A 22,468-nucleotide genomic window follows, 5' to 3' on the forward strand; every position below is an offset into this window, starting at 1 on the left:
AGCTGGAAGTGCTTTCACCTAGAATTATCTTTCGTCGCCTGCGCCCTTGATTCTACGGGTGGGCCGAATGGTGTTGTTGGTGGTGCATGAGGCTTCCAAGGTTCTTTAGTGGACCCCAAAGCTCCATATCAGCATGCATAGTGCAACGGGGGTCTCCTACGACGCCGGTCACCTCAATGTCGACACACAAGCATGAAGTCTGAGACAACCCGGCCTTGAGGCGATCTATTCGTACGTGCGTCCTCATCATGTCCAAGCCCAAAAACTGGCCAGACTCTATTCGATACCTCAAGGCTCCTCTTCACGCAAAGGAGCTCACCGCCGCACAGTTGGCGTTCCTAAAAAGCAACCCAGACGAGCTCGCGGTCATCCCCGCCTCCGCGACGCTCACGCCCTCACCAAACGTCAAGATCCAGACCATACGGGAGCCATCGCACCCAGCAAACGGGCAGCAAGGCCTATACGCCGCGCAGAACCTCAAGCCCGGGTCCTTCATCCTTGCGTATCTGGGCCGCGTGCACCCCGGGAGCTCGTCCTCCGCGGAGAGCGACTACGACCTTTGGCTGAGTCGCGGAGAAGAAGCTGGGGAGGAGGAGGAGGACGGGGCCGGTGGTGGTGGTGGTGGTGGTGGTGGTGGGCTGGCCGTGGACGCTGCGTTCGAGGGCAACGAGGGGCGTTTCGTCAACGACTACCGGGGCGTCGGGGAGAGGGCGAATGCGGTATTTGGGACGGCGTTTTGCGAGCGCTGGGGCGAGGTGTGCATGGGGGTCTGGGTCGTGGGCGGGAAGAACGCGGCGGGCAGGGGCATCAAGAAAGGAGAGGAGATACTGGTGAGCTACGGCAAAGGCTTTTGGGAGGAGAGGCTGAAGAAGGGTGGTCAAGAGAACGCCGAACGGAGGGAAGAGGGTCATTGACAGCGCGCTGCATTGCACGAAACCACCGCAGCCTGCCATGTACTTTATAATTCTTGGCACACTCGAGGGTATCTCTGAGTAAGGCCTCTCTAGTCGCTCGGGGTATTGATGACGGCCTTTTCGCACCAATCCACCGCTGGGAACATGATCCCTTAAAGACCGTGATCCCGCATATAAGGACCCACGGGGCCTGACCGATGTACCTACCTACACACGGCCTCTAGAGCCGGAGATGCGCAAAAGATGTCAGTCGCTTATTCAAGAACGATATGGGAATTGAGTATTAGTGCATGCTCAAAGGATGAGATCGAACCCCTCTTGGTATCAAAATTTAATCGCACTAATTCTGCAGATCATCAATAGCTCCCAACGTCACCGTTGACATCGTGTGCCCTCCCAAAAATAGTGTCTAGAACACTGTCCCCCAAAAACACATGTCGGCGTCATCCCGACTTGTACAAAGAGCCATCTACTCGTCCTCACCTTCCGCATCGACATCGTCCTCTCCCGGGGCCCCATTGATGGCATCCAGAGGTCCTTCGCTGTTCGCTACAACAACTTGTACTTCTTCCTTTGCAGGTTGATCCATCCGGGCTCGTTCAGTGTCCGACCTCTTCGCCTCAGTTTCGGCACGCAGGCGGGCCTGTCTCTCTAGCCACCCGGGAGGTAGACCAGGCCCGCTATCAGCATTGCCATAGTCTGACTTCTTGGTTCCCTTGGGCCATCGACCTGGTCCGCGTCCAGTGCCACCAGTCTTCCGTCGTGCGCTGCTGCTGGTCTTAGGTCTGCTTGGTCTGCTTGGTCTGCTTGCTGTAGGTCGACGGGCGCTACCACTGGAACGTTTTGGCCGTGACGAACTCGTCGAAGATCGAGGCGGGGCAGGCTGACTTATGCTTTGGCGCGACCTGTCGGCCCGTCGACTGACTGTCACAGGCGGGAATACCTCAAACCGACTCGCGGGTATGTCCTTGTAAGGCTCTGACCATGACTGTGATGCTACAGCACCTTCCTCCTCAGCTTTGTCGGCCGGTTCGGCATTCTCCTTGTCCTCAGATGTGCGCTTTTCAGAAGACGGCGTGTCCTCTGAGCCGTCTAGTGTCATGTCTGCCTCACTGACAACGGCTGATGGCTCTTTGGAGGCGCTCTGGCTATGCCCGTTCGTTAGAGAACGGCCTTCTGCACTGGCGATATTGTGTCCTTCTTGAAGCTTCGCCTCCTCCTCCTCGCGTGGTGCGATAGTACTGAGAGGTGGGCCAAGTTCAAAATTAACGGCGTTGCTTCGGCCCATGACGTATGGAGTCCAGGCTAGTGCTTCCGGCTTTAGCGTCACGTAGCCCTTTGACGCCCACTTCGCCACGTAGTGTCTGCAGTAGTCGAGGTCGACACGGAAAGCGTACAAATGAGTCTGCGGGTCTCTCACCAAGGCTCGAAGACCCTCCAGGGCGGACACAACGTCGTCTGCCGTCATGCCTGTATCATCGGATATTCGTTTGACGCTCAAGCCATCGGAGTGGTGCTTGTTGGCATCCACCAAATTCAGGAAGTATCGACACAGCTCGAGGCGCCAGTAGTTGCGATATGAAACGAGCCCCATGTCTGATAACGGCTTCTCTGGCGAGCCAGTCTTCTGCTCTACCTTGGTCAGGAGGTATGAAAAGTCGATGAGCAGGTTTCCGTAGCCCTTCCTTTGGTGGATAGGTAGTGTCAAGATACAGGACACATTGTTCTGGCTACTGGCGCGCTTCTCCTTGGAGAAGTAGCCCACAAAATGGTAGCCGCAGTCGTCATATTCGCAGAGGATGTAGAACAGGAAAGGCTCCACATCGTAGTACAACGTCTTCGAACCAAGAAAGAGCTTCGCTAGGAGGCAGAGGTTTTGACAGTAGACTGGGTGCTTTCGCCCGTCCACTTCGAAGATCGATACTGAGCCATGGCGGTAGATCTCGTCCCCAGGTGGGTGTTTTGTGGCGCATTTGAGCTTGTGTCGCCATGCAACATAATCCGAGTTCATGTACTTCAGGCAGAACTCGCAGATGTAGAGGATGCGGTTCCTGCTGTATTCTGCTGGATACGGCGCCGCATACCATGTATCGATTTCCCATCCGCCGAACTCGATGCATTCAATCTGGCTTGCGTTGTCGCTGGACTTTTTCGCCTTCCGCACTGGCATATCAGCCTCGGCCTGCATTGCGAGAATACGAGCGCGCCACTCATCCTCGGCCTTCTGCTTGGCCTGGTCAAATCTCTTGCGGTCATCAGGAGTGGGCAGTGTCTTCGACGTATCCGCTTCTGCTTCCGTCAGAATACCGCCGTAAGGCCGCCCTTTTGCGTCATCCGTTTCTTTGTCAAAGAACGAGTAAAAAGGCTGGGAGTATAGATCTGATGTGAAAGGCGTGGGAAGGGAGCTGATCGGGGTCGGGACTGCCGCTGGCCGCACAGGAGTCGATCGTGAGGCAGGGGTCGGCTTTGATCCTGCAGTAGCTGTTGCCACACCAGGGCGTCTCCTATCGCGCTTCTTGCGAGACAAAATTTCTTTGAGATTCCCAGGCCGTACTTCGATATTGATGACTAACGAGGTACGAGACCGCTTCATGACGGTAACGGGTGGCGGAGGCTGAAGTTTGAGGCGTAGTGTTCTGGAGGCTCTGCTACTGTCGACGGGGTGGTGGGCAGAGCCACCTTCTTGTACCACTGCCTCGATTGAGGGATACCTTCGCCGTTTTCTTGAAGCCAAAACCTCCTCTTCTGGCTCGGACGAGGGCGTCTTTCTCTTTTTTGACATCCGAGAACCATCTGTCGAATCGTCGTTCATAGACTCTCGTGGCGCAGTCGCTCGTTCAGCGGGATCATCGTGTGACTTCTGCTGGTCTCCTCCTTCTGAATGCTGCGATACGGATTGCTCACGGCCATCTGCGCTGTTGCCGTCCTTCATGTCAACATCTTCATCGTTCAAGTCGGAATCTGTGGCAAAACACTCGGGGCATTTCCACCGATTAGGTGCTGGAAAAGGTTAGTAAAACTTTCGGTACTGCTGGACGTTCGATTACTTACTGTTGTGTTCGCTCATTGCTGCCGCATCACGAGCGCATTGTTGATGTGCTGACGCAGTTAGTGGCATTCTCCTGCTAACCACGTTCCAAAGCAACCGACTTACCATTCTCGCCGCAGTTCGCGCAAGTGAGAAATACTTCGAAATCTTCGCTTGGGTCATTCTCTTCGTCTTGCTTGCAGAAAATGCAAGTGTTTGAAGGCGCGGCGTCTGACTCTTCGTCCTCTGCCGCCTCGTTTGCGTCCTCCCAAGCTGGTGCTTCATCGGAATCTTCCTCGTCTACAGCGCTCGGAAGGTCTGAAACGTCGCTCTCTGCATCGTTGTCGTCGTCTTCATCGTCTTCGCCATCTCCATCAATGTCTTCGTCATCAGACTCTACAGGGCGAATCTTGACAGCCCCCACCCCTTCATCGCCGTCTTCGTCTTGACCTTCCGGTTCGTCGTCGAGGTCCGCATCGGTGTCGGCATCGTCGTCCCTCTCTTCTTCCTCATCGACAGCATCGCCGACAACAATTTGGCGAGCGAGTAAATCGTTGTCTTCCTCCCCGGATGCATCTTGGTCAAGCTCTTCGCCAGACGCGTCGCGGTCGCTCAGGTCATCATCCAAGCCACTACGGCCGCCCCCGGAGATGTCTGTGACGCCATCAATGAGCGCATCCTGTGTGGTCACTTTGCTGTCGCTGACTAGCGCACTGTCTGCTGTGTCGTATCCGGCTTCGGAGAGTAAAACACTCTGCTGGAGCTCCTCTTCCATCGCCTGCGCGCTCGCCATGTTGTAGATCGCGTTGTAAACAGTCAAGTAGACAGAGTGTTGTCATATCCGGTTCAAACGAGCGTTGCGACAGATCGTTTCGGTCGATTCTCAGGGTGCCAGCATGATGACATGCGAGACGCGGCTCGACAACCACCCGAGGGGGAGACGCCTGAACTGCACCGACAATTAGTTGGGAGCCGAATAAGACATGGGCATAGAGTATGACATGGTGCAGCTTACCGCGCGATGGCATGCGACGCGCTGAAAGAGCCAGAGCCTGTGATGATTATGGCAGGCCGCGGATCGGAGGACCAGCTGTCGCGTTTCGATCACGGCAAGCAATGACTGCTTCGCAACGTTGTTACAGTGCGCGCGCGCGTCCTGAGGTCAATGCCCCACATGCAGCTGCAAGTAGTACAGTGCGAGGAACGCCAGGCCCTCTGCCCTGTCGCAAGGGTGGAGCTGTCGCGCCTTCGGCCTCAGGCATCCAACCATTCCACTTGCCTACCTCTGACTGCGAACTCCCGCGACGACCAAACGCAGCAGGAATTGGGCCTTCGCCGGGCTATCGTTCAACGACGCATTACGACAACTAATTACGGCCGGCCACGATACCAACTGGCCCAAGCCTTGCGCCACCGTTCAGCCCAAACTTGTTTCCCACCAAAGTCCGCTTTGCCGGCACGCCGCCACGATGCCGGTTCCCTTCGAGACCTTGTTGCCCTACGCCATCATGATCGGCGTAAGTCTTGAGACACCGAGAGCCCGAATAGTTCGAGGCATCAGGGCTGACGACTATGCAGATGTTTGGTGTGACGGGTACAGGTCTTGCAGCTGTGAAGACGTGGAGGAACGAAGGGAAGCGCCCACGATATTCGCTTGATCAATGGGACAAGGTCAGTTCTAGTGCTGCATCGCCGCATATAGGTGTCAATTAGCTAACAGCATGCGCAGCAAAGTGAGTTGTTGCCCTGGGCGCCTTGCGTACGATAAATAGCCGGCGGGAGACTGACATAGACACCATAGTGATGGAGCGCGATCGCCGGCTCACAGGAACATTGCGAGGACAAACAAATCAACCCGAGGCGCCATTGGGTTTTGAGTTCAGCAACGGTTGGAAGGTACGTTTTAAGAAAGCGAATTACTTTCTGGCCAGGCCTGCTGACCTTGAACAGTTGGAGAAGCGCTTCTCTTGAGAAAGCGGACGAGCCGCATTAGATACTGTGGAACACAGCTGTATATAACACCAGGGATAACGTGTTGGCGAGGATGAGCGACAGTGCGAAAGAGGTCTACATCTATTGCGCACCGCGGCGCATTTAGAGCCAGAATTGACAGAACGTCACCTTCTGCCCAAAGGTTCCATTCAGATGGCAATATCTGCCCTGTTCTTATTCAGATTCTCGAGGAGCGTGCATGCCTGGCACACGTCTTGGCTTGACATGTAGCCGCACCGTACGCAATGCCCCAGAGTTTGAAGCTGGCCAGAAGAGCGGTCCTGTGTTCGGCGATTCCTGACCGGGAGCTGCAATGATGCTACCTCCTTCGGCTGTCCATGACGGGTTATCTCCGTTTCAAGGCCATTTGGTTGACCTCGTTTGGTGGCTTTCGATTCCTCGGGTGGCAATCGTATTGCCGCGTTGCGACTCTCAGCCGATCCGCATCCTCCCATACCTTCACCCTCGTCGCATGCACAAGGGTCCTGATCTTTGTTTGGCGTCAGCCTGGCCATGTCCTCCCCACTCCGTACAATATCAAGTATCGCGCTTGGTCGAACCCTTTCCAGGCTTTTTATCAAGCTCCTTGCTGTTCCTCGGAATGCCTCCGGGCTGTATATGCACTCCGTGCTGAAATAGTCGAGCTTTTTGTGATGGGCGTACAAGACGATCTCCTTCTCGTACGCATATTTGAGTGGCTTGCTCCTCTTGACCTCGCTGGATGAGCTTCCCGTGACTATACTGGTACTGCGCGACAGCCGTGGCAGGTCTCCTCGGAGAAGATTCATCAACACGGTCTCCGCGACATCGTCGGCATTATGTCCGGTAACGACGTGTTTGATATCCAGCATTTTGGCGCCTCTGTCGAGCGCCTGCCGGCGAAACACGCCGCAGTATGTGCAGTTGCCCTTCTTGCCAATGGTATCCACAACCTGGTCCATTGTCCATCCATATAGTTCGTCGTATCCGACGATCTTGAGAGCCATGTCATACTGGGTGGCATTCCTCTTGACTGTCTCCAGCGAGTCATCGCGGTATCCCTTGATCCCTTCGTCGACGCTGAGCAGGACAAGATCAAGCTCGTAGTTGTACCGTTCATTCAGAGTTTTAAGAACGGACGCCAGGACCGTAGAATCTTTGCCGCCAGAGGCTCCTATTGCAACTCTCTCGCCAGGGTGGAAGAGCTTCGACGAGACAATAGTGTGGTGCACCTCACTCTCAAAAACGTTGAGAAAACACTCTCGACATAGTTTGTGGTGATTCTTGGGCCTCTTGACTACAGCCCGGTTGGTATGGCAGCGAATGCAAGGCGTGGGTGGCATTCTGTGAGCCAAGTTTGCCACCCAGTCCACGTCCTTGACGTTGAGAAGACCCGTATGCCCTAAGAACTGGTCGGAGTACTGAGCTTGTGCGTGGAATTGAGATCTGATGGACGTTTTGAGATGAAGATATGTATCAACGAAAGTTGCAACTTCGTACAGTCCAGTTTGGCTGGCCCTTGATGCCTATTGAGTCAGTGCTGTGGAACTCTTGTTCCCGCGAACCAAAGTTAAGTGGGGCATTGATAATATCCACGTGAGTTCAAAATCTAGAGGGAAACCCAGCCACATATGGCAGCCTCCATGTCTGCACCAGCCACACATGTGGGGCACGAATCCTGGTCGCTCGAAGAACCCAGCCCTAATTTTTCGCCCACCATCAGAAAACGATCTTTTCTTCGTTCCTTCCCAACCCTTCCACGCTCCGGCATCAACCACATTGCTCCATACGACCGAGCACCGCCGCCCAAGGAACAAGATGGTAAGTTCCTAGTCATCACGACTCTAATGGCCACAGCTCGTGAGTCGATTGTGCGAAAGCGCAGTTACTCTCCACAGTGTCGCTCGCGACCCGTTGGAATTCCGCCTGCGTGCCGCTCGCGGCCCAGGTGAAGACTTGGCTGGAGACGCGACGATGTGCTGAAATATGCCACGCCGTGTTCTCATTAGAGTTCAAAGAAGACCACTTGGCTTGAGCAACTCGCTGATGTCTTCTTTTCTCAATGACAGCCCCCCAAATCCGGAAAGAAGGTGGCTCCGGCCCCTTTCCCTCAGGGAAAGGCTGGCTCGAAGAAGGCTCCCAAGGTTTGTGCATCCTTACCCCCGCTGCACTGCACTTCATGAGCTGACTGGGCGGCTGTAGAACCCTCTCATCGAGAAGCGCCCGCGAAACTTCGGTATCGGTCAGGACATCCAGCCCAAGCGCAACCTTTCGCGCATGGTTAAGTGGCCCGAGTATGTCCGCCTCCAGCGCCAGAAGAAGATCCTGCAGATGCGCCTGAAGGTTCCCCCTTCCCTGGCCCAGTTCCAGCATGTCCTCGACCGCAACACTGCCGCCCAGGCCTTCAAGCTTCTCAACAAGTACCGCCCCGAGACCAAGACCGAGAAGAAGGAGCGCCTTCTGAAGGAGGCTACCGCCATTAAGGAGGGCAAGAAGAAGGAGGACGTCAGCAAGAAGCCGTACACCGTCAAGTACGGCCTGAACCACGTCGTTGGCCTCATTGAGAACAAGAAGGCCTCGCTGGTCCTGATCCCCAACGACGTCGACCCCATTGAGCTGGTTGTCTTCCTGCCTTCTCTGTGCAAGAAGATGGGTGTTCCCTATGCCATCGTCAAGGGCAAGGCTCGTCTGGGTACTGTTGTCCATAAGAAGGTTAGTCAATCCCCTTTCACTAGAGCTGCAGAACTGGATGCTAACAGCATAACAGACTGCCGCTGTCCTGGCCGTTACCGAGGTCCGCTCCGAGGACAAGAACGAGCTGTCCAAGCTGGTTTCCGCCGTCAAGGAGGGCTTCATGGACAAGCACGAGCAGGCTCGGAGACAGTGGGGTGGTGGCATCATGGGCGCCAAGGCCCAGATGCGCACGCTCAAGAAGCAGAAGGCTCTGGAGGCTGCCACCAAGATTTAAGCTGTCTAATATCCATCCTTGATGCATTGGGGTTTCGGGTTTCACGGTGTTGCAGGTTTCAGGGCATGAAAAATGAATTGAGATTTTTAGCGACAACCTGTGTTTGCCGCTTCCTATGCACGCATGACTCGCACCCCCAAATGACTCTGTTCCTGAACAATGGACAAACATTGAGAGCTCTGCATGCACCGTGATGAGTATGTGTAACCTGCACTCATGACTGAGTATTGGGAGGTCAAGTCGTTGAGACGCTCGAACCGCTCTGGCAACATATCCCAACCCAGGCTGCTGCATTAGCAGTGAATGATCAGCCGCTGTTCGGTGCAGCTTTTAAGACGGGTGGTTGCTGGGAACATTTTGAAGCTGCCTCTCCGCGTGTGCAACCGTTACAAACTCCCAGGCAATGCACACTTGCCCTAAAGAGAGACCTTGCGGCGTGAAAGAGAAGTGCCACAGGTGGATGCTCTTAGGGTAGTACTTCGTAGCCCTCCGCAGGCGTGTAAAATATGCTTTCTCAAAACGCCGAGCCGTGGCGAGCAAGGATCAAGGGCTTCGTGAAGCGACGGATGGTGCTTTGGAGCCGTCGTGCCGCGTCTTAGCTCCCACGCCTTGACTGGTACGACGCTACTATACTTCCGTATTTGCCTCCCAAACCTTGCCAACATTCTCCTGTTCTTTGGCCCTGACTCCGCTTCTCGAATGATCTGGCTTGGCGTGTTCGGCCCGAGAACCACACTTGACATTTGCCCTTGAGCCTGGACGTACGTCGCGTGTCTGTGGGCATGTTGAAGCACCGAAGACAATATGGGCATCTGATGGGTTGGCTGGATTGGGACCTGAGTCTGAAGAGCAGAATCACTCGATCCAGAGGATGATCACGACGACGGCCGGAGATTCCGATCCGAGCAGCGACTTTCTAGGGTCCAGCACTTGTAGTGGTGAGGAGCGGAAATCCTGCAGCTATTTCAACATGGATGTTGCGTCCCGGGTGCCGCCCGCATCAAATTCACGGGTGTTCGGGTCGTCCCCGTTCTCCTCCTCGTCTTTGCAGAGCAGAGGTGACGCGAGCCACCGCAAAACATGCCATTCGTCAATAGAGTCAGTGTTTTGGACGCGGCTGCTGGGGCAATTCTCGATGGAGCGATGGAAAAGCACAGCGCACATGGCTCGAGCTCGTACGTTTCTTGCAGATCTGCGTCTCGTGGCTGTATCGAAACGGCTTCATGCAAGGGAAGAGCTTGCCCTCTCGATGTAACTCGTATCCAATTAACATCGGCATCGGCACCATTTGCTGAAGGAGGTGGACTGCACTCGGGCTGAGCCCTTCCACGCCTTGCAAGATTTTCCTCATGATCTTACTAAGATTTAGACTGTCGAGATGTAGGACTGGGATCCGTCGTATAAATCTCGTTATATAGGCTCGATCTTGGTCATGGGCGACGCCCTTCACCCATGATCATACGTAAGCCAACCCCGCGAAGGTTTTTTTCAAAGTGACAATTCAATGTTACATGCGATTCATTAAGGGCGTTTCAGATCGTGGAGAGGGTGCCAATCACGCCATTGTTGACACCCAAGACTCGGCTCGTCTTGTCACATCTTTTCGTTGCGACGACGCCAATCGACCACACAGAGGTATATCTTGTATTGACGCCACATCTTTTCACAATTGCAAGGTACGAAAGGCAAGGACCAGGATTGAAGAATCCGGCAGGCACGGGAGCGATACGAGACGGGTGCATCGGAAACAGCCAGACCAGGCAGGGCTGCTGGCGTTTCGACGAGCCTGCCTGGACGCGCACGAATGGAGCCGGATCCGGCCCGCGAGCCCGCTGCTTTGCACGCGTCAGATGAGCATCTCATACGATGTGAACAAAAACATATTGATGCTCGAGTAGCCGCTGCGCGATGAACATTTGACAAGTACGGTCCGATGACGATGGACCTACAAAAACGAGACCAGAGGCCAGAGCTATCATCTCATGATACAACCACGTCCCAACACAAGACATGCCGGACAAGGCAGCCTTCAGCCTAGCTGCAGGCCCATACCTATCAAGGAAGGACGAGACTGAACCCTGCCGGAGGCATGTTTAGATTGACCATTTGGCAGGGCCTCTGATGACGTGTGCTGAAAGGTCCTGGCTCTTTCGCCACGAAGCACCCAGGGTGACCAGGGTGCCGGGCCGGGCCCGTAAACACTGGTGGCCATGCATCGCGAAGCGACGACACTGTAATCATTCGCCCAGCCTCCCAACACTTCGGGATGCGAGGCAGTTTGACATGCAGGGCGCCACAAGACAAAGCACGGAGCACCAGCCCAGTCAACGCTGGCGGCGCAACACCAAGCGCCATGGCGGCACAAGTGCAACGCACCATAATATAATACCTGAGGTATAAACTGGACTGGCGAATTGCTGGTGTAATGGCGCAAAGTATCTGCACGGCCTAACAGGGGTCCCTTTTCAATCCCGCTGCAGATTGAACCCACATCCTGGGCCCCTGTGAAGACATGGACAGAGTCTGGGAACCCGGCATGCCAGCCGGCCTTCCGCGGGGTTTGAACTCCTGGTTTCCGCCGGCGCCTGGATCAGCATGTCTGTGCGAGGTACAAAGAGTACGGAACTTCTGTGTCCAAGGCACGTCATGGGGGCTAAAACGTAACTTGCAAAGGGCGCCACCCCGGGTTCTACAGCATGGGCTGGCGTAACACGAACCAACAACAAACATCGTCATGGCTTCACCTCCTCAATATTCTGTGACTCAAGTACAACGGCGCTCTTGACCTCTCTTTTGGCAGTGGTTATGTACAGGGTCGCCTGTCCCAAGCATCCAATTATGCAGAAACAGATGCGCCCCTGGCCGCCATACGCAACTAAAAGAAAAATGTGACTATTTTGAACAATATATGTACTTCGTACGCCGCCAAACCGAGTAGAGTCGTCGTAGGCGTAGCTCTGGGTAAGCCTCAGCCTTAGCCGTAAAAGCGTTCATCCGTGTAAAATTAAATGGAAATCCAAGGTCCCTTAGATCCAATCGCTAGACATTAGAGCCCGAGTCGTTGCGGCGACGGGCTCCCTGGCCCCCTGCCTCTTCGTCGACCTGGACACTGTACGTGACAGACTTTACGATTGCCCCGTCTTGCAAAATGTTCTCCTCGCTGCCTGACTTGGTCGTGGACGCAAAGACACTCTTGTCGTTGCTTACGTCGCTCAGCTGGTAGTGTTCGCCATTCTTGAGACCTCGACTCCGGCTCATGCGGTGCGACGAGCCGTATCCTTGGCCGGAGTGCTTGGAGCGGTACTCCCGGGCTTTCTTCATAAACACTGGAGCGAGGAACGGCAGAGAGGATACCATGTTCTGCATAGGGGGGTCAAGTTAGCAAGCTTAAGAAAGACACCACATCGGCAATTGCTTCAACTTACGCCGACGTTGAATTCGATTGTGCCCCAAAGAACCAGCATGGTTGAGTTGCCATCGCCGTATTGAATGCGGTTGATCTGAAGGTACCGAAGGATGGAGCAAAGAGTGGTGAAGAGGCCCAGCATGAATATACCAATGAGGCCCAGCTTCTTCTCCATACGCACGTTGAGCTTTAGCAAGACCGGGATCGGCAGAATGGCCACGACGACGTCCGAAACGATTGTGACGACGGCGTATCCTGTAAAAGAAGGACCGGGTGCCAGACAAGTGCCAGCCTTCAGAGGGTTCCACGATTTGTCCACCGGGGAACAGGCAAATATGAGAGAAAGGGCACATCCGACATGAGCAGCCAAGATGACTCCAATTGTAGTCAAGACGATCAGACGATAAGTTTTTTGATCCGTCCCCTTCAATAGGCGAAGGTAGCTGATCAACAAAGCGATCTTGAAGAAGCTGATGCCGATTTGGTAGATTGGTCGACCCGCAAAGTTGACGCGCGTGTACGGGATGAGGTTTTCTTTTGGGCGAGCCTTGACGGGCAAGCCAAGGCCATACTTTGTCTCTAAAAAAGGCATCTGTCAGCTCTGGTTGTCGTCGTTTTCCTGGTAGCTGTGAGCGGGTAAGACGCACGGATGATGCAAAGGATCGAGTATATAAGCGCAAAGACCATGGAGAGGGCGGCCATCCAGTCGTCACCGGCCAGGCCGCGAGCTGTCGCACGAACCCATAGCCGTGTACTGACGACTGTGATGGAGAGGACGGACAAGACCACGCAGATGGCGATGATTGTAGGATACTGCGACAGGTCCTCGACCTCGGGAGTTGCGTTGTCGACCCAGCCCATTGCGCTCGATGCCGCTCAGCGGTTTTGACCGTCCAAGAGTGTCGTCGTTACACGAGATGGAAATGCCTTGGCGGGCGTGTCTCGGTAGATGTGTCTAAAAAAGAGTAACAATGGGCAGCGACCAAAGCCGCGGCAATCGTGGTTCTCTATATTCGCGTTTCCGAAATCTGCTCTCGTCCCTATCGAACCACGCAATCGCAGCGCTTGGACGAACAAAGGGAGAGAGAGAGAGTAAAGAAAAAAGCAAAATTGACAGGTGAGGCTGGGATAAGTAAGACCCTTTCGCGCGGGGTGGTGGTGGTGGTGGTGACGGGTGACCACCAGATCTGGCCCAAAGGAATGTAGTGACGGGCGAAGGGGTCGTGGCCAGAAATAGTTGGGCAAAAAGCAAAGGAACGCGGGAGCGCGAGCGAGCCTTCGTGACGCAAGGCACGAACGAAGGCTTTCGAATGATGGGACTGGCCCCAAGAAAGACGTACGTAGCGGAGACGCAGCAGCTAGGTTTCTATATTCAACGTAAAAGAGTCTTCCTCCGTTTATATTACAAAGGCGAAGGCGACCGAACGGAAGGGAGGGGGAGGGGTGTAGTGCCTCCCCAGCCAGCCGAGGCAAGAGTTACGGCTCGGCATGTCTCCCGATCTTGCTCCAAAGGCAGACTGACAGCGGCCGCCACCAGGGGGTTTTTGCCCTTAATTCTTTGTTTTTTTTAAACATACAAATGTGGCAGCTTGAACCGTAGGTAGAGTCGCATCGGGCGGTGCTTAACATCTCGGACAGGCAGAGGGCTGGGATCCATGGCGCAGAACAGCCTCCTTCCGCCTTGCCTTTAGCCTCTCGTAGTCAAGGCAAGTCAAGCGCCGAGGCTTCTCTGCCCAATGCCATTGCAAGCTAGCAACGAGTACGATCACCGGGGCTCAAAAAGAAACGAGGGTTGAGTGACATGGGGCGCGGCACGCGCGAAGCCAGAGGGAGGGACGCCCGCGCCAGCGGAGCATCAACCATCATGGTGGCAATGTGCGGGAAAACGCAATCTGGTTACTGTAACATGGCATAGAAGAAAAGGAAGCTTGCAGATGGAAGGGAGCCAAGCAGCGTTCGAGTTGCTCGCTCAACACGATGCACATGTATTATGCTTGCCAAGTTGGGACGCAGGAGTCCATTTCCCAGTGGAACCTTGATTTTGAACAGCATGACTGGAGACTGAGAGGTGGAGGGCAGCAGCGGGACAGGAGAGTTCTTTGGAAGGCTATTGGGCATCCCGTCTTTCCATCGAATCGTCACGGGTCGGACCCCGGCCGTGATGAAGGTCCATCATCAGTCCATGTCGGAACTGTTCAAGGGCGCTTGCCCGCCCGTCTTTCGTGATCAAGAGAAGTCTCCAGAGCCACCCAGCCAGGTGGAACCACCATCAACGCCGCTGGACCAGGGGGGCGTGGCTGGCATCAGGGGAAGTGATCTGCTTTTAGCGGCGTTGAGTGGTGCGGTGCTAGCAAGGTAGCGTCGTCGACTTCAGCTGCAAGGGCACGCACCTCTTACTTGTAAGTTGTCGGCATGTCGGTACTGGTGCTTATGGGACCGATGACTGGAAGGTCCAAAGTTCTGACGACGACGACGACGACGGCAAGTGGACCAGTCAACAAAGCTGATTGAGAGTTGCGCCCCCCCCCAATCCCGTCCATCCACACCGGCTGTCTCCGGGTTTTCAATCGCTCCCGATTTGCCGGCACGCCGAATCCCACTGCCCTCCGGAATTCGTCCCAATGTGCTTTGCACTAATTTAGGCAGGTCAGGTAAGTTAGGGCGTCGGCCAGTTCCCAAGCTTGTGAGTGGCTGCCATAATTCGAGGGGCGCCGAGACTCGTGAAAGGTATTGCGGTCGAAAGGTTCAATTGGCACTACGAAGACTGCGCTATGAAGACTGCGCTATGAAGACTGCGCTATGAAGACTGCGCTATGAAGATTGCGCTACGAAACCTACGCTATGAAGCCTGCGCTATGAGAATTGCTTGCTACCCGTTGCGAGGATGGCTTCGAAGACTAGCTGCGATTATAGGCATGACTGCCTCGAGGCGCCTTTGCGTTTAATTGATCCGGGCTGCCTATTCGGGTGCAGTATACACATGTAGTGGGACTAACTCCGGAGGGCAGTGGGATTAGGCTTGCCGCGATATCGTGCGAAGATGTACGCCAGAGACCAAGCTACCAACATAAGGTACTGCGTATTTTGCTTGCAATCTGTGAGGCAGAGTGACTTGTTATCTTCGTACCTAGCTGATTACGAAGAACGGCAACAACTTTTCATATCTGTCTACAGGTAGTCAACATTTCGCCTGCGTGGAGACGAGACGACTCTCGCCAGTAGAAAAAAACGGGTTTCGCTTGCCACGCATTTGCCGTTTTCGTCAAGATTGAGTGTCTGGTGAAGCGCTGAGCTTGTTGGAAGAGAAGTGTCGTCGTACTTGCCACGTAGTTATCCTCGTGTGTTAGCTTTCGTCGGCTCGACACCATGTATGAACCAGGCTCGGCCGTGACACGTGTGCATTGAGTCAAAAGGCAGAGAGCGCGCTGCGTACAACCAGATCCGAGCCGAGTTGTCGGATTTGTTTGCGACGGTGAGCTGTGCTGTTCTTAAACAGGCTGAGCGCGTTGAGTCTACTACCTTCACAAGACCTGCACGGGGGGTTTCCGAGGCAAGAGATTTTGAGCGGGAGGATGCCAGGCTGCACAAACAAATTTTAACAACTGTCCTTTTGCGTCCGTCGAACGGGCGCGCATTGGCTGCTTGCTGAAGCCTGAAACCTTGAAACTCGTATTCTCAGCATGGCACATCCATCCGTGTCCACACACGCAGCACTCATCATGCATGCTCGAAGCAACCCAAGGAGCCTCTCGCGGTGTCGATGCACAGGGGCCCTCCTCTTGATGCACAAAATTGCTGCGAGGCTCCCGGGGGCTCCGGGCCATGTCCACACCATGGTGACATTTTGCCAACAAGAGTCGCAATGGCCGGGGGGCCTTTTGCATGCTCGGCCTCGAGAATGGTGGGGAATTCCCATTCCTGGGACCAACAGCCAACTCAACAGCCGCGATAACCCGACGTGATATTCAGTGACCCAGGCTGCTGAAGACTGACTTTGGGAGGGGTTTTAGGATTGGGAAAAACCCAAGCAGACGCCCATCGCCATCAGGGGGGGGGGGGGCATGTAGGCTTTTACGGTAGCGCAAATGGGGCAAGGCTTGAGGCGCCGGCTGCGTAACAGAAGTGCCACGGGCGAAGAGTTGCGAGAGCAGCTCGTGCAAGACGGCATAGATAGAGCTCTTAGTACCTGCTGCCGCCGTGCCAGCGGTCGAAAGCGGCCCCGGGCGCTGTCCGACTGGCGTCAGGGGCGGGACATCAAAGTCGCCCGAAGGATGAACGGTCTCTGGGACGGCCGGTTGCCGCGGATGTATGCACCTCACTCAAGCTTGGCTAGACGGGGCAAACTATGACCGGGAGTAACAGTTTACTATTTTCGTTGGACAGCTGGCCAGGGATTCTTTGATGAGGAGTGCGAGGGCGCAGCGTAATAACAAAGGGGCCGGTGGTTACGTATCCGGCTTTGCTGGTAGTAAGTAACGTAGTACATACAGCACTACAGTAACAGGCACGAAAACAAGAGGTCCAGGCATTCTGAAGAGCCGTGTTGACCAACATCCAAAGCCGTCGACCACCACATCGCTGTTGGGTGGGTTCGCGAAGCTCGGCAGCTGACTGTTCTGCGGTGGGCGGCGGGTGATGATCGGCCCGGCAGGTGAGCACAAAGTGCCTTGAGTTACGTACAACGAGACACTCTTCGGTGCGGAAGAGAGGAGGAGGAGGAGGAGTAGCGAGCGGGCTACGTACCCACACGAGTGGATGATGCAGGAAACGATTGCCGCACTTACTGCACGGAAGGATTTGCTTGGTGAAAAAAAAAAGGTCGGGAGCGGACTGGGGGATCTGATCTGATCCATCTGGGGCTTCGCTCGGTGGAGGCACAGGATAGTAATGACTTCCCGGTGCTGGCGCCACAGGCAAGGGCCGGGCCCGAGACGGCGCCGCAGGGAGGAGGGGGGAAGGGCGGCTGTCGCCATTGTGAGCCTGTTTGGCCCGGGACTCTTGGTGACGTGTGGCTATTTGTAACTGGAGTCGTTGCGTTGCATCGGAGCGCCGATGAGTGAGTTGGCAGTGGCAGGCAGGTTGTTCAGGGTGCGCCGTCACGCGTGCGTCGGGTGCGCGTCCAACCAGTCCGCAAAGCCCCCGGGCGCGCTCGCGCGTCACAGCCTTATAACAACAAGTGCCGCAGTGCGTGGCTCGGTTGGCTTCCGGGGAAGAAAGATATTGTCAGTACATGACCAAAGCTTGGGGGGGGGGGGGGGGGGGGGGGGGGGGGGGGGGGGGGGGGGGGGGGGGGGGTTCGTACATGAGGAGGAAGAGAGTGGATGAGTGGCTCCGGTACTCGTTCGAAATGCAGGCGATTTGGTGGTGGGGGCGGTGAGGTGGGCTGGCGGGAGGGCACGGACGGGAGGGCACGGACGGGATGGATGGAGCGGACCCTCCTGCTTTGAATTCTTCAGGGCGGCATGGGATGGGACTGGGAGCCACTTTGGGAGGGGAGTACGTAGTACCTAACCTTCGTACACTGTCTGTGCCCGCGTACAGTGAGTGCTTGTATCTGGATTGGGCGCAAAAGTCGATGCAATAAATCTGCTGGTCGGACCAGGTGCAAAATACATTAGTACTGAGGTACTAACGTTACTCATACTCCGTCTGGGGCGGGCGCACCACAATTAAACCACCTTGCTCCCCTCCTTGGCTTCCCGCCCTCCCGTCTTCCCCCGCCCGTGCCTCCTAAATACACTGCCTGCGATGCAGTCGGTCGGCCGGCGCAGACATCGGTCGACTTTCCAACGGACTTTCCAACGGCGGGGGGCCCAGAGCCATGCCCCTCCTTCTCCCCTTTCCCCCTGCAACCGCCGTCGGAATCGCCAGATCGGCGGGCGGCGCTGCGCTCCTACCAGGCCTGCGGATACCTATGCCCCTGCGCGTTTGGGGAGGCCTGCAGCGGCAGACAAAAGACGACTTGAGTCAAGGTGGCATTGGAAAACCAACTAGAATACTACCTTGAGCGGGCCTGCGTGCGTAGGGTGAGACGTACATGCGTGCGTGCTTGCTTGCCCTTTGAGTCTGCTGACCCAACCCTTGCAAGGCCCCCCCGACGTCTCTCCCTTTGATCGCCACCGCCGGCCGCCTACCCACCCTTCCTGTTCCGAGTGCTTGGTTCGCGATGCCGCGTGCGTGTGAGGCAGGGCGGGAGGAACCAGACCAGACCACCACCAGCGGCCGCAGGGTGGCCATTGACAGCCACACAACGTGCGTGTGTGTGTGTGTGTGCCACCCGCGTGGCACGAGTGGAGAGCCACGGCCGCACACTCTGCTCTGGCAAGTCCCGTCCGTTCATCATCCTACAACGCCTCTTCCCCCGGCCCCGGCCACGGCCACGGAGCTTCGTGGCCATGCAGCTAGTGTATATCCTATACTGTACTGCTTTGTCTTTTCAGCGCAGAGGAATGCAGGCAATGGCAACTCCTGCGTTGCCTTGAGACAAGGACGGCCCGGGCGGGACTTTGAAGCTGGCTTCTACTTCTTTGCGGACACTAACAGTTGAGGAAGCGCTTGGGGGTTCGTCGTTCTAAACACAGTTACAAAACTTTCCCTTGCCAGCGAGCCTACTTTACACGAAGCCGTTTACTTCTGAACATCTACTACTACTACTGCTAGGCACTATTCCGCCGTACTACCTTATTAGTCCCCCCAGGCTCCAGCAATCGCTCAGGGTGGAGCTGCACAGACCCCTCGGGCCAACGCCATCATCATCGTCCACCGACAACAACGGTAAGGTTGAGCCGATGTGGCGACCCGCCCGCCCGCCGCCCGCCGCCCACATACGCACCAAACCCATGCCATCCCATCCATGCACCCATCCATGCTGTACTACTCCTTCGTGCCGTGGCACCTCATGAGCGCGGGCCTCCCCTCCTGCTAACCTCAGGTAGCACCACAAGGCACCTGAACTGAGCCAACCTAACCTTCTCGGCACCAGCGCTGCCGCCGCCGCCATATTCATGGATGCCGTCGACAAGGACCAAGACGTTGCAGCCAGACTCTTGAATGTGGCTTGAACGCCCGGTCCTCCCCCCCGTCCGTCGGGAAACCCAACACCCCCCCTCTGGTCGGCTCTTATTTTTTGCTTCCCTTCCCTTGGCCGACCTATCTGTCACCTGGTCGAGCCATCAGAGACATCGAGGCGAGGAATTCCTTCTTCAGCACCGCCGTCTCGCTCTGGACCTCGATAGCTCGTTGCGCCTCTTCTCTGCCCCCCTTGCGTCGTCGTCCCGTCCATGCGCGCCCGTCGTCCGCTGTCCAGCATAAGACGCCTGGTTCCTTGGGCGCGATCGCTCGTTTCTTGGGTCGCCATATGATTCACTTTTGAGCGCCCGCCCGTCTCTTTGACCCATCCATACCTATTCCCACCCACGTCGATCCTTGGCCCATTCAGGCACCGCCTTGAACTCTTTCCTCCTCTCGCATCGCTAGAGCGCTTCTTCATTGTCTCGCCACGTTTCTTCGTCCGTCGACTTGCATTTGCGATCCCGCATCTCTTCGCTCCGAGAAATCCGTCGACAATGTCCGCGCTGACCGGCGACGAGAAGGTCACCGACGTCGACGTCCGCCAGGCCGGCCAGTCGTTGTCGTCGAGCGACCGGCCTGCTGCGCCAACCGGCGGCCGCGAATCGGACGCCGACAGCGGTGGTTCCAAGGTCGACGCGGCGTGGAAATTCCTCAACGAGCATCGCGACGTCGACCCTGATCGCGTCGCTGCGGTTGATATCAATGCTCTCCGCCACAAAATCGATTGGCACATTGTGCCACTCATGTTTTGCTGCTACACGATGCAATTCCTCGACAAGGTTATCCTCAATGTGCGTCAACACTCCTCAGCCCCCCCTTCTCACCACTGCTCTACCGAATTTGCGTGAGCAACTGCTGGATCGGCCGCCCGGCCCGGCCCCAGGTGACAATTTGTACTGACAAGGTTGACGTCTTCTAGTACGCCGCGGTCATGGGCATCAACAAGGACTTGAACCTCCAAGGCAACGACTTTTCCAACGTCGCGACGTTCCTCTTCGTCGGCCTGCTCTGCTTCGAGGTTCCCAACAGTGAGTTTGACGATAATCCTCGCCCCATCCCCAAAACTTGCCTCGGGTCGGTTCTAAACACGCCCCGGTCTTCCAGTCTACTTCTTGCAAAAGGTCCCTGCCGCCAAATGGCTCGGTTTCAACGTCACGTTCTGGGGCGTCGCTACGGCCAGCGGTGCCGCGGCCAAGAACTACCCGACGCTGCTCGTCTCCCGCATCTTCCTCGGCATCTTTGAAGCGACCATCGGGCCCTCCCTGATGCTCATCAGCAGCCAGTGGTACACAAAGTCCGAACAGGCGCCTCGCTTCTCCTTCTGGTACCTGGGCCTCGGTCTCGGCCAGATCCTCGGCGGCGCCGTTTCCTACGCCTTCCAGCACATTGCGCCCGGCGCGGGCCTTGCCGGCTGGCGCATCATGTTCGTCGTCCTCGGCTGCCTGACAGTCGTCTTCGGCCTGTGCACCTTCTTCTTCCTCCCCGACACGCCCATGAAGGCCCGCTGGCTGTCCAACGCCGAAAAGGTCGCGCTCCTCAAGCACGTCAGCGTCAACCAGACCGGCATCGACAACAAGAAGTTTCGCGCCAAGGAGATTGTCGAGGCGCTCTTGGACCCCCAGATTTACCTTTTGCTCCTGTCCGTTGTCCTGCTTTCCGTCTCTAGCGGTGTCGTCACGACGTATTCGGCGACCCTCATCAAGAACCTGGGGTATCTGCCGAAGCAGGCGGCGCTGATGAACATGCCCTCCGGTGTGGTCAGCATTTTCTTCACCCTATTGGTCGGGTTCGGCATTCGCAAACAGTCGCATCGCTGGGCGTGGATTATTGCCTGCATCATTCCTGCGTACGTTGGCTCACCTGCCATGCGCTGCCCCCGTAAAGCCGCCATGATGCTAATTTCGTCTGCAGAATCATTGGCGGTGCTTTGATGTCCTTTTTGAACCCCAAAACCCACCGGTCAGGTGTGCTCGCTGGCATCTACCTCGTCAATGCCGTTGTCGCGCCCCTGACCATCTTTTACAGCGTACGTATATACCATGTGTTAAACCAAGTTTATTTAATTTTTTCCCCTCCATGCTCACCACCACCGTTCCAGTGGACCGTTGCCAACTGCGCCGGCAGTACGAAACGTGCTTTCGCGGCCGCCCTCGTCAGCGGCTCGTTCTCGCTCGGCAACATCATCGGCCCTCAGACCTTCCAGGCCAGGGATGCGCCCGACTTCCTCCCCGCCAAGTTGGCCGTCATGGGCACGCAGGCCGGATGTGCGCTGACGACCTTTGCGCTGTTCCTGTACTACGTCTGGGCCAACAAGAGACGCGATAGCGCGAGCAAGCAGCAGGAAGAGGCCTTCATGTCGCCCGAGGTGTGGGCCAACATGACTGACAAGGAGAACAAGCACTTCCGCTACACTTATTGAGCGGGGGAAGGGGATGGCGGGAGCATTGAGTTGCAGAATCCCGGCTGCGAGTTTTTTTTTAGATGAAAAAGGGATTCCTGGAGAGAATGACTGCGCACTACTTGGCCAAGTCCGAAAAGGAAAGAGCATTGAATGCCATGGCGATTTGTACCATTTTTTCACATGATATAGTGCATATCTTGATCATACCCAAACTTTTATCCTTCAAGGAGACACTTTTTCAGATCATTTAAAGAGCCCTAGGCCGCCGGATATTAAGATAAAAGTCAGCCCAGTCCAGCCCAGACAGACAGCGACAGCATGGAAAAAATAAATAAAAGGGGGGAGGGGAGAAGGCTCTGCATGTTTTCCTCTTTCGGCAGTGAGACTCGACATGGTTGGTGGTGGCTCGCTCACTTGGTTGGGGGGGGGGTTCGTGGTCAGATCGGTGCGCGGCACTTGCTTGATTGATCGATCACTCACGACTTTGGAACCCAACCAGCCAACCAACCAACAAGCCGACCGATCGAAGGCACCGACCGATCGTGGTCCTCCTGCACGCCACTGCCGGGGCCGCAGCACCCGCTTCCTTGCGGCGGGCGGGCGCTATCCTACTACTATTACTACTTCCATGTATATGTATGTATGATGTAGGGGGGCGGGGGGTATCAGGATAGGAAATTGCCGGCCGGTATGTTCTCTGTTTCGACGT

General features: G+C 55.9%; 8 protein-coding genes across 9 annotated transcripts; 5 read left to right on the forward strand and 3 right to left on the reverse strand.

Moving 5' to 3' along the window:
• Positions 1 to 171: 171 nt before the first annotated feature.
• Positions 172 to 1,039, forward strand: JDV02_008556 (uncharacterized protein). Its single transcript, XM_047990167.1, has one exon. It carries the CDS (start codon positions 249 to 251, stop codon positions 912 to 914), a length of 666 nt encoding a protein of 221 aa, XP_047846173.1. The 5' UTR covers positions 172 to 248; the 3' UTR covers positions 915 to 1,039.
• A 147-nt stretch (positions 1,040 to 1,186) lies between these two features.
• On the reverse strand, positions 1,187 to 5,067 carry SAS3 (Histone acetyltransferase). The gene is made up of 4 exons (XM_047990168.1): positions 4,958 to 5,067; positions 4,069 to 4,891; positions 3,966 to 4,013; positions 1,187 to 3,914 (listed from the first exon to the last, which is right to left on the reverse strand). Exons 2-4 carry the CDS (start codon positions 4,733 to 4,735, stop codon positions 1,384 to 1,386), a joined length of 3,246 nt encoding a protein of 1,081 aa, XP_047846174.1. The 5' UTR covers positions 4,736 to 4,891; positions 4,958 to 5,067; the 3' UTR covers positions 1,187 to 1,383.
• A 185-nt stretch (positions 5,068 to 5,252) lies between these two features.
• On the forward strand, positions 5,253 to 6,533 carry JDV02_008558 (uncharacterized protein). Its single transcript, XM_047990169.1, has 5 exons — positions 5,253 to 5,459; positions 5,521 to 5,613; positions 5,672 to 5,675; positions 5,744 to 5,838; positions 5,893 to 6,533. Exons 1-5 carry the CDS (start codon positions 5,412 to 5,414, stop codon positions 5,911 to 5,913), a joined length of 261 nt encoding a protein of 86 aa, XP_047846175.1. The 5' UTR covers positions 5,253 to 5,411; the 3' UTR covers positions 5,914 to 6,533.
• CTU1 (cytosolic thiouridylase subunit Ctu1) lies at positions 6,042 to 7,421 on the reverse strand. The gene has a single exon (XM_047990170.1). It carries the CDS (start codon positions 7,254 to 7,256, stop codon positions 6,084 to 6,086), a length of 1,173 nt encoding a protein of 390 aa, XP_047846176.1. The 5' UTR covers positions 7,257 to 7,421; the 3' UTR covers positions 6,042 to 6,083.
• A 243-nt stretch (positions 7,422 to 7,664) lies between these two features.
• rpl8 (60S ribosomal protein L8) lies at positions 7,665 to 9,333 on the forward strand. Of its 2 annotated transcripts, XM_047990171.1 has the most exons (4): positions 7,665 to 7,734; positions 7,983 to 8,057; positions 8,116 to 8,625; positions 8,681 to 9,333. In XM_047990171.1, exons 1-4 carry the CDS (start codon positions 7,732 to 7,734, stop codon positions 8,879 to 8,881), a joined length of 789 nt encoding a protein of 262 aa, XP_047846177.1. In that variant the 5' UTR covers positions 7,665 to 7,731; the 3' UTR covers positions 8,882 to 9,333. The 2 variants fall into 2 exon arrangements, with proteins under 2 accessions (XP_047846177.1, XP_047846178.1); XM_047990172.1 differs by having other exon boundaries at positions 7,665 to 8,057.
• Positions 9,334 to 10,392: 1,059 nt separating this feature from the next.
• Positions 10,393 to 10,779, forward strand: JDV02_008561 (uncharacterized protein; the record flags this gene model as incomplete). Its single annotated transcript, XM_047990173.1, has 1 exon — positions 10,393 to 10,779. One exon carries the CDS (start codon positions 10,393 to 10,395, stop codon positions 10,777 to 10,779), a length of 387 nt encoding a protein of 128 aa, XP_047846179.1.
• A 783-nt stretch (positions 10,780 to 11,562) lies between these two features.
• JDV02_008562 (uncharacterized protein) lies at positions 11,563 to 13,856 on the reverse strand. The gene is made up of 3 exons (XM_047990174.1): positions 12,935 to 13,856; positions 12,307 to 12,866; positions 11,563 to 12,241 (listed from the first exon to the last, which is right to left on the reverse strand). The coding sequence occupies exons 1-3, from the start codon at positions 13,146 to 13,148 to the stop codon at positions 11,921 to 11,923; spliced, it is 1,095 nt and encodes a 364-aa protein (XP_047846180.1). The 5' UTR covers positions 13,149 to 13,856; the 3' UTR covers positions 11,563 to 11,920.
• A 4,070-nt stretch (positions 13,857 to 17,926) lies between these two features.
• JDV02_008563 (uncharacterized protein) lies at positions 17,927 to 22,000 on the forward strand. Its single transcript, XM_047990175.1, has 5 exons — positions 17,927 to 20,149; positions 20,278 to 20,386; positions 20,463 to 21,204; positions 21,270 to 21,384; positions 21,457 to 22,000. The coding sequence occupies exons 1-5, from the start codon at positions 19,853 to 19,855 to the stop codon at positions 21,775 to 21,777; spliced, it is 1,584 nt and encodes a 527-aa protein (XP_047846181.1). The 5' UTR covers positions 17,927 to 19,852; the 3' UTR covers positions 21,778 to 22,000.
• The last annotated feature ends 468 nt before the right edge of the window (positions 22,001 to 22,468 follow it).

The sequence above is a fragment of the Purpureocillium takamizusanense genome, chromosome 8 (genome assembly GCF_022605165.1).
Source record: "Purpureocillium takamizusanense chromosome 8, complete sequence".
Lineage (NCBI taxonomy): Eukaryota > Fungi > Ascomycota > Sordariomycetes > Hypocreales > Ophiocordycipitaceae > Purpureocillium > Purpureocillium takamizusanense.

Excerpts from the sequence above, each read along its gene's own strand:
- JDV02_008556 (XM_047990167.1), top strand. The coding sequence starts at position 249 with ATGTCCAAGCCCAAAAACTGGCCAGACTCTATTCGATACCTCAAGGCT.
- SAS3 (XM_047990168.1), bottom strand. The coding sequence starts at position 4,735 with ATGGCGAGCGCGCAGGCGATGGAAGAGGAGCTCCAGCAGAGTGTTTTA. Across the intron at positions 4,014-4,068 it reads CGCGAACTGCGGCGAGAATG|CACATCAACAATGCGCTCGT; the intron begins GTAAGTCGGTTG and ends TAACTGCGTCAG. Across the intron at positions 3,915-3,965 it reads AGCAATGAGCGAACACAACA|CACCTAATCGGTGGAAATGC; the intron begins GTAAGTAATCGA and ends AACCTTTTCCAG.
- JDV02_008558 (XM_047990169.1), top strand. The coding sequence starts at position 5,412 with ATGCCGGTTCCCTTCGAGACCTTGTTGCCCTACGCCATCATGATCGGC. Across the intron at positions 5,460-5,520 it reads CCTACGCCATCATGATCGGC|ATGTTTGGTGTGACGGGTAC; the intron begins GTAAGTCTTGAG and ends ACGACTATGCAG. Across the intron at positions 5,839-5,892 it reads AGTTCAGCAACGGTTGGAAG|TTGGAGAAGCGCTTCTCTTG; the intron begins GTACGTTTTAAG and ends GACCTTGAACAG.
- CTU1 (XM_047990170.1), bottom strand. The coding sequence starts at position 7,256 with ATGCCACCCACGCCTTGCATTCGCTGCCATACCAACCGGGCTGTAGTC.
- rpl8 (XM_047990171.1), top strand. Across the intron at positions 8,058-8,115 it reads GCTCGAAGAAGGCTCCCAAG|AACCCTCTCATCGAGAAGCG; the intron begins GTTTGTGCATCC and ends GGGCGGCTGTAG. Across the intron at positions 8,626-8,680 it reads GTACTGTTGTCCATAAGAAG|ACTGCCGCTGTCCTGGCCGT; the intron begins GTTAGTCAATCC and ends ACAGCATAACAG.
- JDV02_008562 (XM_047990174.1), bottom strand. The coding sequence starts at position 13,148 with ATGGGCTGGGTCGACAACGCAACTCCCGAGGTCGAGGACCTGTCGCAG. Across the intron at positions 12,867-12,934 it reads CTCGATCCTTTGCATCATCC|AGACAAAGTATGGCCTTGGC; the intron begins GTGCGTCTTACC and ends TGCCTTTTTTAG. Across the intron at positions 12,242-12,306 it reads CAATCGAATTCAACGTCGGC|AACATGGTATCCTCTCTGCC; the intron begins GTAAGTTGAAGC and ends CCCCCTATGCAG.
- JDV02_008563 (XM_047990175.1), top strand. The coding sequence starts at position 19,853 with ATGTCCGCGCTGACCGGCGACGAGAAGGTCACCGACGTCGACGTCCGC. Across the intron at positions 20,387-20,462 it reads CTGCTTCGAGGTTCCCAACA|TCTACTTCTTGCAAAAGGTC; the intron begins GTGAGTTTGACG and ends CCGGTCTTCCAG. Across the intron at positions 21,205-21,269 it reads ATTGCCTGCATCATTCCTGC|AATCATTGGCGGTGCTTTGA; the intron begins GTACGTTGGCTC and ends TTTCGTCTGCAG.